A 15,312-nucleotide genomic window follows, 5' to 3' on the forward strand; every position below is an offset into this window, starting at 1 on the left:
AGCTTCTTTGTACACGGATAGACGATGAGTAATAACATCGGGTTTCACCCCGGACATATCTACAACAGTCCAGGTGAATAGGTCAACGTTCTTCATCAATGTTCTATTGATCACATCTCGATCGTTCGGCTTGAGGGAAGTGCCCATGTAAGTTTTGCGGTCTTTATCGCGGAGGAATATAGGTTGTAAGTCCTCGTCTACCTCCATACGAGGGTCGTCCAATCGGGGATCTAGGTCCACAAGGGCCACCAAGTGCCTTCAGGAACTCATTCTTCTGGGGCGCCTCTCTGGCGACCGACCTCTTCTGTCTGGGGAGCGATCGACCGTTGTCTTATATAACCTTCGGGTCGGCTCGACTTTCAGACTGGCTACGTAGCATTCTCGTGTTGTTTTCTGGTCTACGTGTACCGTTGCAATATCTCCATTTACGGAAGGAAACTTCATAGCCAAATGAGGAGTGGAAACGATAGCTTTTAACCTATTTATGGAGGGACGACCGAGGAGTATATTGTAGGACGTATTAGCATTGACCAACAAGTATCAGATATTGATGGTTTTGCTGAGATAATCATCACCAAAAGTGGTGAATAGGTCAATATACCCTCTAGTATCTACACGTTCCCTAAAAACCCGACTATTTGTTCGTCGTAAGGCTGTATCTCTGATTCTGAAATGTTCATTTTCTTAAAAGTTTCCCAGTACAAGATGTCGACCGAGCTTCCTTGGTCGACAAGGACCTTAACAATTGCGAACTTATCTATTTCCACCGTAATGACCATGGGGTCATCTTGAGCGGGATCAATTGCGGTGAAGTCAGCGTCCGTGAAGGTGATAGGTGGGATATGCGGTCGGCGGTGTAGGGATGCCGAATGAACGGATTGAATCGCCCTTAAATGTCTCTTCCTGGCTGAATTAGAACATCCTCCTCCTGCGAATCCGCCCGCAATGTAATTGATCTCTTGAGGAGGAGCGTCGAGCGACACAAGTCCAGCAATTGTGTTAATGACTTCCCGAATTTTCTTTTTAGTTCGGCTTCTGCGATCTGGGCTTTCACTTCGAGGCCTTGTCCGTCTGACCGGACTTTCACTTCTTCTTCTTCGGCTCGTGCGGTTTCGATCATTTCGGTCGTCTCGTCGCCCAGATCGTGCTCTGTCCTTAGTGAAGTTCTCATCACGTTGGGGTGACCGCGGTGTAGGTGCCACTGTTTTCACAAACTTGCGGAGGTGGCCGGTCTGGACAAGTTCTTCTATCTTATCTTTCAACGCTTGACAGCCTTCGGTTGAATGGCCGTAATTACGGTGATACTGACAACGCTTAGCTGTATCAGCGTTGGGAGGTGTTTGTGCTTGCTTTAACGTTGGGATTAAGTCAGTTTGTAAGGCTTCTTCCAGTATCTTCCCTCTAGGTACAGTCAGCAGGGTGTAGTTATGGAAACGGGGGCCTCTGTTCTGGAAACGAGGCCCTCGTTCGTTCGTCCTCGGATGGATGCGGACGTCTCTACTTCTTTCCATATTTTCCACCAGTGTCTTCCTGTGATAGTCTATATGCTCTTCTATTTGCATGAATTTGGTGGCTCTGGTCCTTAATTCATCCATATTGTGCAGCGGTCGCTTTATCAAGCTATCGGTGAATCGGCCTGGGAGTATGGCCGAGATCAGGTGATGCATTGCAATCTCAGGGTTTAAGTTCCTGATCCCCATACACACCCTGCTGAACCTATCCATGAAGGTTCTTAATGACTCTCCCCTTTCTTGTCTGACGTGGAGGAGAGACATGGAGGACGTGCGATGGGGCCTGCTGGTGGCGTATTGAGTTATAAATTTTGTCTCCAACATTTCAAAGCTGTCCACGGAGTTTGGTGGGAGTTTGGTAAACCATCCGAGAGGTCCTTCTTTGAGTGAAGTGGGGAATACCTTACTCCATACCGTCTGGTCCACAGTGTACAACGTCATTTGTGTCCTGAAAATGTTCAAGTGTTCGTCTGGATCAGTGGAGCCATCGTATAGGTTCATCGTTAAACCCCTCCATTTGTCGGGAAGAGGTGTTGTGATGATATCGTCCGAAAAGGGATGACCTCTTGGATTTGCCGACCTGCGAGGTGCGACACTTTTGACACTTTGATGAGTGTGCTGTGTGGGTGAAGTGTGACGGACTACTTGGGTATGAGTTTGTGGGGTAGTCATCTTTGTTCCAGATGGAGTTGGAGCGTGGGAATGTCCTTCCCTCTCAGAGTCTTCGAGTTGTTGGAGCAACCTGTTGTTCTGTTCTTTCAGTTGAGCCATTTCTTCTGCTTGTTGGCGCCGTTCTTCCTCATAGCGTATCTGGTCTGCAGTCCCTTTCTTCAGTAGTTCCTGCATTTGAGCTTGGAGAATTTGTAACACCGCCATTTGACTCTCCGTAGAGTTGTTGTTATCTGTTGTAGACACCATCGTTGCTGAAATCCTTGTGGGGGGCCAGAGATTATTCGGGCCCCACGGTGGGCACCAATTGTACCTGTGTGGATGTCAGGGCCAGAGTGATATTGTTCCACGTCAGTACCTAATTGTTGTTTTCCAGCAGCTACTTAATTCTTCTAGTCCTTTCTCCTCTGCGCGTACGCACGTCCGGTCGGCGGGTGATAACTGTCGTTTTGCTGTCAAATTAATATGATTCTAGCGTAGACTTGTCTAACACTAGAGAGATGATAGTATAATCGTGGACAAATGTCCCCAAGTCGTCTCCCAACGAATCCAATAGTAAAATCAGTTGATCAGGGTTTAAAATCTATCTGCAAGCAATAAAAGTTAGCAATAACAATAAAGATGAAAAGGGGGTTTGAGATAGTTGTGCAAAAAATATAAAAGATATTAAAATAGCAAATAAAAAGCGGTTGATCCCAAGTTCTTCCACCATTGAATTCTTCACAGGTTCTCTAAAGATTAATCTTTTCTCAATCCTCCAACAGAGCTAAACCAGATTGAACATGCGCCGATCTAATTCAACTGAAACTCACCAGTAAAGCATGCGTCTACTAGTTTAATCAATACCCACTTTGTTCCATGCGTATACTCCATGAGAATGCTTACATCCTCTCTCTTGAATCATGCGCCCAAGAAATTAATTAGAACGATGCGAACTAACTAAGAAACCAAAGTTTAAGATAAGGAAGACTCTCAATCATGCGTTCAAGTACAACCTCTCACAAAAACTAGTTTTCCAGGAGATTAGACAATAAAAACAAATGCTATAGAGAATTAAAAATAGAAACTTTTATTGAACGAAACCTCAAAGCTCAATGGGAAATTACAGAGGAATCAACCAAAATGGTTTAGCCTTCCATGCGGAGGCAAAACAAAAGAATTACAAAGAAGAAAATAAACTAAGAAAACCCTATGAAGCTCTCTCCTTTCTCCTTGATGCTTGTGTCCTTTTATAGGCTTTTCATCTCCAAGGATCTTGAGAGAATATTGTAGTTTATATTTTGTTAACCGTTTCCAAGTTTCTATCTTTCCATAATTCTTGTATTTTGCAGAAGATTTGCTTCCAATTCTGTTTCTGAGATATTGTAGATTTTATTTTCTCTTTCTTCTCCTCAGAATTTGTTTCCTGTTTTGGTTCAAGAAGCAACTTGGACTTTTGCATATTTGGCCCATTCACAAAGGTAGATGCTTCCTCTGGATAATTTACTCTAAAAACACAAAATTAACAATAATAATAGTTAAGGCCCAAATAAACCCAATTATAAGAATATTAATTAAAACAATGGATTTATTTATTATTATAGTCCAATAATCTATGAATAAGGCTAGTGAGTGTGAATAAATATATGCTCATCAGCGGGGTACCTACGATTGCACTCCGACGCTCAAGTCAGTGCTCCTCCTTTCTCAGTGTTTCCAAAAGATTAAAAAACATACATTTTCCCCCTCTCAGAAGTCTTTCTTATGGGTTGACTTGGGCTTTGGTTTGTGTGGGCCAAGTAGGTAGTTGCTGAAATCGTGCTTAGTGGTGTTTGGGTCATGAGTAGTGGCTTCCTGATATTAAGGGAGTGTACTTGAAAATGTCTTTGACCCATTCAACTACAGTTGTAACTGCCGTTCTGCCACATATTTATTTTGTTCGTTTTATTTAACATTCATGTTTGGTCGTACGGAGCCGACCGGTACACTTAATATGTTTGGGTGAGTCTCCAAAGCATAATTCCGTACTACTCTTTTATGCATATAAAAAGTATATGCTAAAGTAATGCGATAGTTTTTATATTTAAAAGCCAACGCGAAACTTATAAACAAAAGTGATTATCTATTTATACGTGGAAAGATATGGATAAGCACGTTTAACATAGCAGGACATATAGTAAATATTTAATTATAGGCTTAACAAATGAAATGTTGAGAAAGTGGAAAAGTGGGTTAGCTAGATGCATGAAAAGTATGAGTTGTTGTTCATGTGATTATAGCTTAAACAGAAGTGCTTCCAATTCAAGATGAATCAATCACCAAGACATCAAAGAACTTTGTCCTTCTTTATGCAAACACTAATGCATTAATTAAAGAAAAAGCAAATTCAACATTCCGGAATTTGTTGGCTTCTGAGCCACCTAAATTAAAATAATTGTATTTTTTATTTTTTTATAGTACCTTCCTTATAATGCTTTTTAAAAGGTATATTGGATAACCACACGCATAATAAATTTTAGGTATCTATGGGTTGGATTAAATTTAGAGTCCAACAAATCACAATTAAATAAATTATTTTATAGTTTTCACTAAATTTAAAGCAAACAAATCTTATAAGATCAAATTAATTAATCAAATGAAGTATTTGTTATAATTAACTTGAAACAACTATTAATTTAACATAGTTTTTTTCCTTATATATATATATATATATTAAAAAGATAAACACTTTTTTCATAAAAATATGAAAAATTAGTATATTTAAAAAAATGATATGTTTGATATCCCATTTTAATTGATTATTGCAACTTCGTTTAAAATCGTTACGTTAGATTGTCTAAAATCATTAGTTTGTGATACACTTTTAATTGTTTCTTTAACTGTTAACCGATTTTTTTTTTATTTCAAGCTACTTAAATTTGTAGGACATTTTCTAGTCATATTTCGTGCGACACTATAAAATCATTACAAAATTTCATAAAAAATTCACCTTTCATACAATTTAACAAAATTGCAAGAAAGATCCCATAAAACATAAAGAATTATAGTAATAAGTATATGAGTTTACTAAGTTTGCGTTAGAAGAAGAAAAAACCAAATACTTTTTTGAAAAAAAAAAACTAATAATATATATATATATGATCAAAACGATGTATAATACATATTCGACTGACACATTATAGGATTTTCAATCGAGTAGTTCTTCAACTACCAAGATCGAGAACATACAACTCAAAGCAAAGACTTTTAAGACATACATGACATTTTGTAGAGCATGTGTATGCAATGTCATACTAATGTATGGGTTATACTACAAAAAAAAATTAATTTACCTACGGAAGAAATCCATATGTAACAGTAGAAATTTGTAAGTAAATCAGCATTATCAACGAATTTTTCATGGACAAAAATTCGTATGTAATGTTGGCGTAGGTAATTTACCTACGAACTATGAGTTTGTGGGTAACAATAGTTCGTAAATAATATCTACAAACATCAGTCCGTAGGTAATATCCACGAAGAGTCCGTATGTAATACCCACGAACATCAACCCATTTGTAATACCCACAACCATCAGTCCGTAGGTAATACCCACGACCACCAGTCTCTAGGTAATATCCATGACCATCAGTTTGTAGGTAAAATCTACACACGCATTACCCACCAATTATATTCTATGGGTAAATCCGTATGTAATCCTACATCCATCAAAATGTTTATTCATATATTTAAATGAATGCTTTTTTTAACACCTATATAAATATATATCCAACACATATCCAAGATATACTAATTTAACAATTTATTACCAAACATCATCCAATACACCTAACATAAAAGAAAAGAAAACACATTTAATTTTTAAATTCCAACATAACACAATTGAAGTCTCATTACATGAAAGATAAACTCATGTCTACTTGAAATATCTATAAAAATCCAAACAAACTTCAAACATAACTAAAGATCCATAATTCAAAAGTTAAGTGAACTTGTAATATAATATGCAATTTAACAAACATAATTCTAATAGCCTCCATAATCAGTAGTGTCATCTTCTTGTTGCGTAGGTGGTTCCTTTTGTCTTGGTGATTCTTGTTGCGACAATACTTGTTCAAATTGTTGTTGAACGACACTTCGTATATCAGAAGGAAGGAAAGGAAGAACGATAGTAATCAACGATACTAAATTTTTATTTTTTTTAATGCTATCAATATTGATTTTCTAGTTAGAAAACTAGATATGTAAGCTACATAAAGTATGAACGAAACAAGACTTCATATTTGTAAAGAAAACCCTCATTGACTGTCTCCTAAATGAGAAGCTATAATTTATCTTCAGAAAAAAGGAAGAAGCAAGCAATGATCTTAACAAGCACACACTCCAATGGAATATGATACGGGTCAACATAGAGAAGTTAAGTTTCTTTTTTTGGTTTCCAAAAACAATCCTTCTTTCTTTATTCCTTTTCCAATCACTAAAACGTCATTTTGACATCTAATATAGATATAAGTTTAAAATGGTTGACTAATTATTTTTCCCTTTCATGTACATGAAAAATAAAACCCATTGAACTTTTTATTTTTATTTAAAGTACAACATATTAAATACAGTAAATAAATAAAGAATCCAGTGATATATATTGAAAATGGTATATAAAACTATAGATTCAAACAACTCACTCCTTGTCCCAATAATACATAGATGCCATGCAAATAGAAGATTTACAACAATGGCAACAAGCTTTTGATTATATACATTAATTTATTGACAACATCAAATAATTGAAAAACAATTATAGTAAGAGTTTAATCCTAAAGAATTTTTATCTAAAAAAAAATACCAATAGCTTTTCTTTGGTTTCCTTTTCTTCACATTTCTCAATATTAGGATAAAAATTAAAAGAAAATCACTAACTCTTGTTTACTAAAGCATTAGTAAGAGTTAATTAAAACAACAACAATTAAACTCAGAACTAAAAATGAAAAACATAAATATAATACAAGTCTAAGAAGTGAAAATCAACCATTATCGATTGGAAGAATATTTCACAACTGTTCTACCCTCCAATACCACACAAACTCATAGATCATAGATGAACCTTTGTATGGTATATTTAAACAAAATGACACTTAAGTCATAAGGATAAAAGTTACTAAGAATGGATGAACAACGAAAAAAATGTTTGCTTTTTTTTGTGGCATTGTCCTTTCTATCGAGGTTCAACGAAGCTCTTTTTTTTTATTCCTTAAAAGTTGTTGTCTATATAAGTGAATTTTATTTTTATAAAAAAACTTAATATTTTTTCATTTTTTTTTCTATAATTTATATTAAAATCGTTTCATTTTACTTCTCAATATCACAAATTATTCAAATATGGTAGAATTTTCTTTTTAAAAAATCTATAACTGATGCGTAATAATAATTTATACTCAATACATTTATAAATATTTTTTCTACTTTAACTTTTATAATATAGTAATGAAATTAAATGCTTTTATTTGGAAGTCGTGTTATTTTCTTATGTAATCAAATAATGTCATCATAATCATAGATATTTTATTTTATATAAATAAAAACGTACATATTTTTCTAATCGTACGCATAATATGTGAAAAATTATGTTTAGTCAATATTTTAAATTTAACATCTAAACATGCACAGGTGTTAAATTTGTAAAGATTTTTTTTTTTTAATTGAAGACAAATAATCCAATTTGAAAAGTACGATGGTAAATAATAAAAAATATACGTAATGGTTGTACAATACAACAACATCAATTCTAACAACTTTTTAACCATACATTTTTTTTTCCATCACATCTGTAAAGATGCAATCAACCCAATTATGCCTAATTAAAACTTCAACACATAAAAAAAAATCAAATATAACTAATTTTAGAAAATAAAATAATTGATTAATATTGAACTAAAATAGAGACCATTTTAGAGATTTTTTTTTATCTAAAGTAATTTTTATTATTAATACAAATTGATAAGATAGTTTTTAAATTGATATCTAACTATTGACTACTAAAGTTTTAACTACTAATATTTTAGATTCTAAATTAATATCTAAAAGACTAATTGAGACTAATTTAGAATTTAAAATATTAGTAGTTAAAACCCTACTAGTTAATTTATATACCAATTTATAAACTATTTTATAAATTTATTACTAATAGAAACTACTTTAGATACAAATCATTTTATAGTCTCTAAAATAATATTTAATTTAGTTAATATAACAACTAATTATGTTTGGTCTCTAATTTTAGTTGCTATTTAATGCATTTCTTATAGTGACACATCTCAACCAAATAATTTAATGAATATTGGTCGAGGAAACTTCAACACACACTGTTTAAGAGTTGAACATGAGTCGGTCATCCAAAGATCATTCGGCTGACGTGGTCGAAATGATTCTCAAGACTTAATAAACGTCCTTCAATACAACATGATTAACATAATCATAACGATATGTTACCATAATGTCGAGATTAACCCAACAACTAACCATAATTCAGGCTAGAAATCCAATACAATGTCATAAATATGTACTTCACTCAAGACAAAAATACGCATTTATTATATCAATTAATGATATTGCATAGTGACTTAAGCATTAAAATATCTTTTGCAGATCATCTCTTACCGAGATCAAAGCCAAGGATCTGAACCACAACCATTATTAGAGAAGATGACTTTTTTCCAGCCCATATAAGAACATGTAAGTAAAATTTTGATTGACTTAACTTGAACTTTTCATCGTTGTTTAGTTGTTTAAAGAAAAAATATTCGATATGTTTTACCTCTAAAAAAGAATGAAAAAAATATAAATTTTTAAAACAAAGAAAGAATAAATTATTTTGAATTTATTCATAAACATTTCTCAAAAATTATATTATTTTTTATTTAGTTTTAAATTATATTTCTTAACCTAAAGAAACTTACAAAAGAAATTTGATAATCATATATAGTACACAAAGCTTTCTAACTAGACCTTATGTGATTAAATATATTATTCTCAACTTGTTTTAGTCCAATGAAAAATTGCTCAAGTGATCTTAATTCTTTAAAACCCTAATGTTTCACTGGTGTTAAGGATAAACCAAAAGAAGACTGGTACACACTTTCAGGTGGTGGTGGGGTAGGTTGAATGATATTAGTGGAGAAAGTTAGAAGTTTTTGGAGTAAAATAGCAATGAATGAAAAACGTGCAAAGTGAAGTGGATGGGAAAAATAAATGGATATGAGTGCTACTTGGTCACTTATTTGTTCTATTCTATTATGATTCTGATTCCACTCCTCTCCTCACAGTAGAAAAGAAAGGAATTGGTAAAGAATATTCATAACTGAAGTCAACTGCAACTATTTCGAGTACTCTAATTGCCATTTTATGCCTGCTTTTGGTTAATTCGGTGCAATGCACTCAGAACCACCAAGTTTAAGTGGTTGCAGCATCTTCAAAATCCTTCTATTTCATATTCGATAATGTCCTCTCTCACATGCCATTATCTACCAACACTTCCTCACTAATTAATTACATTATATAACTTAATTGCACTTTTCATATATCACTCATGCATGCACCATATATTCAATTACATATTAAAACCACCGTACAATTAATATCTAACAAAATATCTACAAATCAGAGAGTATATCAAAATAAAAAATATACATGAAAAACTAAAATCTTTACAATTACATATTAAGAATGAACTAAAACTGTACTGCTAGGACGGAAATGTATGATTCAGAATGTATAGAAAGATATAGTCGAAAAATATTGTACGGTATGATCGAGAGGCCGACACCTTAGAAGAATTGGCCGAGTGGCCGAGAGGCCGAGATCTTGGAAGACTTGGCCGAGCGGCCAATATCTTAGAAGACTTGGTCGAAAGGCCGAGAGGCCAAGGCCTTTGAAGACTTGGCCGAGAGACCGAGAGGCCAAGACCTTTGGAGACTTGGCCGAGAGACCGAGACTTTAGAAGACTTAACTGAGACGGTCGAAGACCACAGGTACTTGGCCGATGGCTGACCCTCACCATGACAATTTGGCCGATGGCCGAGCCCCATTACAATTAACGCTCAAACCGGGATCAGTGAAGCTAATCCATCATCAAGAATTAGGTAATGCAACCCTAAGCGGTATCCACCTCGATAAACGGGCCCAACAAGGTAGGCCCATTAGAATAATATAAATAGCACGCATTCCAAGGAGTAAGGTATGTCATTTATTACTGTTCACCTACCTGAGAGCTGACCACCCGCTTTACTGACTTGAGCATCGGAGTGCCTTCGCAGGTACCCCCACCATTCGGTGATTCGTCCGACGACCGAGAGCCGAATACCGAAGGATAAGCCAGAAGACGAGAAGAATCACAGTTCATTACACAGTCACCTGCCCGACCGAAGGAAGGAGAAGAAGACTTCAATAGTTCTCTAGGTCCCATCTCCCTAGCAGGAACAAATATTAAATTATAAATGATAAAATAAATATATATAATTAATGTAGCAAAGCTCAGTTTATGTGAATAAGTTTCTATTTGTAATTCTAAAAAAAAAAATAAGATACTAAAACTAAAAGATGATCAAAATATTTTTAAGTTGCAATTAACACAATTGGAATATTTTAAACTAAAATTATACAATTACATATCTGAAAATGAAATAATATAATTCAATATTATTGTCAAATTCCAAATAGAAAAGGAGTAACCAATTACATGACAAACAAGTTAATGCAAAAAAATTGAACATACAATACTGTGGACTCAATTTATCAGTTACAGTCCCAACACAGAGCAGGTATAAGCTGCATAGAAAAGCTTGATGTGCAAGTTTTGCCTTTGTTGTGGTATTTAAACTCTCTAGGTAAAACAATATCAGCTTCATCTTACTAATTATTTTATTTTAATAAAATTTTGATTAAAATATAAAACCATATATGTCATTAACATTTTGAATAATGTCAAGATCTAAATAACATTTCTGGTTTTCTGTTAGTGTAATTTTCTAACCAATTCAGAAATTTACTTGTAACTAACTTGGACGACCGAGTCAGCCATGACGGGTCGGTCAGGAACTAGACCACTCAATTAATCAATCACGATTAGGTCACATGACGACGTGTGACCGACCGATCCTTGATGACGAGTCATGGGTTGACCAAGTCAACAGGGTTAATCCATAGTTAAAGGTTGTTCAATTTTTGATCATAAACCCTAGTTAAAGGTTAATCCATAGTTAGAATCCATAATTTTCTAAACCCTAAACCCTAAACACGAACCAACCTCCTAATCCAACCACCAATGAAGGTCCATTAAGGTAATATAAATAACATGCATTCTAAGAAGAAAGGTACGCCATTATCTACAGTATTCTGACACCCGAATGCTGACACTCTGACTAACTTGAGCATCGAAGTGCCTTCTACAGGTACTACCCCGCCTGTGGAACCAGACGACCGAGAGAAGAAAGGCGAAACAAGAAACTTGGAATATCAACGACTGACGAAAGTAGAGGCAAGAGAAATCGTTCTCTATGTTACAAACCCGTTCGAGAACAATAACAAAAATAAAGTTATAAAAATTATTGTTAAAAGAGACAAAATTTTGGTGGTGATTAAATTTTTTGAAAGTATTATTAGAACTATAACATATAACTTTTTTTATTAGGTTGAAAATCTTTTAAATGTTTTTATTTTTATGTGTTGATAAAAAAAACACAAAATCTGTTATTAGTGCCAGAAAGCTGTATCCACCTGCACTTCTTCTCTGAAATATAATGAAATGCACCAGCTGTAGATATTGATGGTTTGTGATGGTACATTATGAACAATTAATGCATTTTAACCATCTCTACAGCGCAGGACTGTTATAAACACTTCAACAATTAAAGGTATAAAGAAGAAAACACTCCACCATGATGTTTTTTTATTGGTTTCAAAGATGTCCCCTGTGGTACCTTTGTAAGTATCTTCTTAAACAGATGCATTCGTTGTCATTTGTGATCAAAAGGTTGCACATAATATCTACTTCGTCTCCTTTCAGATTTGAAATCAACCTTTTAAGAGTATGTCTGCACATATTATCATTCAGACTTAATTGCATGGTTTTTATTGTTTTTATTTTTTTATAGAAGAGTGTGTTAGTTGGTGTTGAGGAATAAAAGGTAGACAATAAAATAAAGAGAAAATAAAGTAGAACAAAATATTTTAGTGATAAGAGAATATAATTTTTATTCCACCGTTTATTTTTCAAATAAGAATATAATATTTTTAAATAGTCTTACAATATACTTCTCAAATTTTACATTCTCTCTCATCAAACCTATACTATAAATTATATTTAAAATTATAATATAAATGACAATCAAAACTATAACTAAAGATAATAATTATTGTTAGAGAATCATTTCATTGGTATAATAGACTTCCATCTAGTCTCTTATTAGAATTTTGTATGAATAGATATAATCTACTTATGTATCGTTTTTGTTAACATATGAGTTTTAGTCTAGTCTCCATATTTTTGTATTTTTTTTTAATAATTTTTTTTTCTTCATGTGATGGCAGATGATTGTTGTTACTTGAGGTGTGAGACTAACTAAGATGTCAAGTTGCATAGTGATATCTTACGTAAAAAGTTTTTATATAAAAAAATAAAAAATAATAGTAAATAAATATAATAATTATTGATTATTCAATTTTAGAATAAAACTGATAATCACTTTGAATTTAATGCTAATAGTATGTATTAAATATCCAACACAATCATTAAATAGAAAAACACGTGAAATATAACATAATTTTTAATCCTAAACTAATATTATTTATTCAAACTGAAAAGTCAAGAAATAAAAATAAAATAACACGTATAAAAAAATTAAGTGTTATAAAAACAAAATTTGATCTACAAGTTAAAATAAGTGAAATAAAAAAAACAAAAATAATATATATATATATATATATATATATAGTAATGTTACTAAAAATAAAAACATTATTAATATAATTTAGTTACAGTTTATCAGATATTAAGTATATTCTATGTTACTAATTACTTTCGGCAACATTTATATATATATAAAAATTATATAAATATCACTAAAGAATTTTAGTAATGTTTTTTTTATAGAAATGGAACACTTTTAAAATGTTATTAAAACTTGACAGTAACATTGTTTTAATAAAAAATAGCAATAAAAATAATATTATAAACTTTTGGTAATGTTTTTCCCAGACAATATTTTAAAAATGTCACTACAAATTGTTCACAACATTTTTTAATAGATACAACATTATAAAAAAATTATTAATATGATAGTTTTGTAACAATTCTTACTAAATTATTTATTTAAAATATTTTTTTCAATACAAATAACTTTTCATTTAATAAACTAAAACTTATGCCTGTTGATAACCTAAACTAAAGAGATAAAAAAAAACAAACTTTTCAGGTTATAGTGTAATTTTATATATTTAGTTAAGTTTTAATATTTCTAAAATAATTTAAGAACATATTCATTAACTATACTAATATTTTTTTTAATGATTTCACACCAAAGTAGTTTTTAATGATAAAGCACTTAACAGATAAATACCATAAAAATGGACAAATTATAGTTTACATAAATCTCTATTAAGAATATCTGTTCTCATTCATTGTGTTATTAGGGTGTATTTGAATGTGGATAAATTTTTAAGGATTTAAAAAAAAAAATTTAAAGTGATTTATAAGAAACTAAAGAAAATTTTAAGAACTGAATTTAGTTGCGATATTATTGTTTAGCTAAATTTAGTTGCAGTATATATATATATATATATATATATATATATATATATATATATATATATATATATATATATTCACAGCTGAAGTGATAAATGATCAGATTTTGTCCTATATCCTTCCTTATTTAATATTAAGATTTTGTACAAAAATTTTATGTTTTTTTCTCTCCCTTTTTTTAACTCTTTCTTCTTTCTCCTTTCCTTCTACACTATTCCACTTCTCTCTTAATATGAATGTAATATGTATCAATATTTGTTTGTGTAATAAAAATTAAAGTATTTCTATATAAACTAAAAATTTGAAAATTTTAATTGATCCATTTAATGAAAATATTTAAAAATAAGAAATAAATAGATATTAGCAACATCTTTTCAAATTATTTAATCATGGAGGTTGTAGATTATGTAAGAAAAACTTTTGAATTATTTAATTTAGAGTATGTTTTTTAAAATTATTTTTTGATTTTACAAATATGAAAAATACTTTGAGATCATAAATTAGCTTTCAAATAATTGAAATGTTTGTATAGCTTCTGATTAGACAATAAAAATCTAGTTCTTAAATCTATGATATAAACTTTCATTATTAATCCAAAACATTTTACTAAATTCGAGAATGAACTGTTTAATCCAAAAATTAAATTGAATTACACAATTCAAAATATATATAAAACCATATCATAAGATCGCATAAACGAAAAACAACTTAAAAAATCACCTTCAACTACCACAATCACCATGATGCGAAGACAACTCAATAGCAACACAATAACCAACAACGCCAGAGTCTCTTCATGCACTAACACTTCCATAAACAAACATATTTCTGCAACTAGACCTTCAAATATTTTAACTTTTTTCATAAGTGGATTATAAAACTTATGGGTGTGAGAAGAAACTATTGAAGTACAGAAGAAGCAGCCAAAATAAATTTACAAACAGTTGGGCAAAATATCTAGCAACCAAAAGTAGGACTGTTTCTTCCTGCACCTCCATATCTTCTTCTCTCACCTCCATAAATTTTTGTATTTTAAAAATATCTCTCTATAATATTCTGGATTACATAATCTGAAAGTTTTTTTTCAAATTCGTAATTAGCTTACGGATTACATAATCTAGAAGCCTTTTTTAATAAGTATGATTAGTTTTCGGATCACATAATCTGGAAGTTTTTTTTCAAATACGTATCCAGATTACATAATCCGGAAGCTACTCTATGCAGGTGACAAAATAAAGATAAAAATGTATTTTCATGTTTTATATGGGATGACAGAAGAACATATGGAGGAGGTGCACGAAGAAAGAGTCCAAAAGTAGTGGCCCAATTAAACGATTTTGGGCTCTACGATTAGAA

At 31.8% G+C, this 15,312-nt stretch overlaps 1 protein-coding gene across 1 annotated transcript; it reads right to left on the reverse strand.

Moving 5' to 3' along the window:
• Positions 1–611: 611 nt before the first annotated feature.
• Positions 612–2,429, reverse strand: LOC137822275 (uncharacterized). Its single transcript, XM_068627162.1, has one exon. It carries the CDS (start codon positions 2,427–2,429, stop codon positions 612–614), a length of 1,818 nt encoding a protein of 605 aa, XP_068483263.1.
• Between the last annotated feature and the right edge of the window lie 12,883 nt (positions 2,430–15,312).

This window comes from Phaseolus vulgaris, chromosome 9 (assembly GCF_000499845.2).
Source record: "Phaseolus vulgaris cultivar G19833 chromosome 9, P. vulgaris v2.0, whole genome shotgun sequence".
Classification (NCBI taxonomy): Eukaryota; Viridiplantae; Streptophyta; class Magnoliopsida; order Fabales; family Fabaceae; genus Phaseolus; species Phaseolus vulgaris.

Bases quoted from the DNA above. Each gene is read 5' to 3' on its own strand.
- LOC137822275 (XM_068627162.1), bottom strand. From the start codon at position 2,429: ATGGTGTCTACAACAGATAACAACAACTCTACGGAGAGTCAAATGGCG.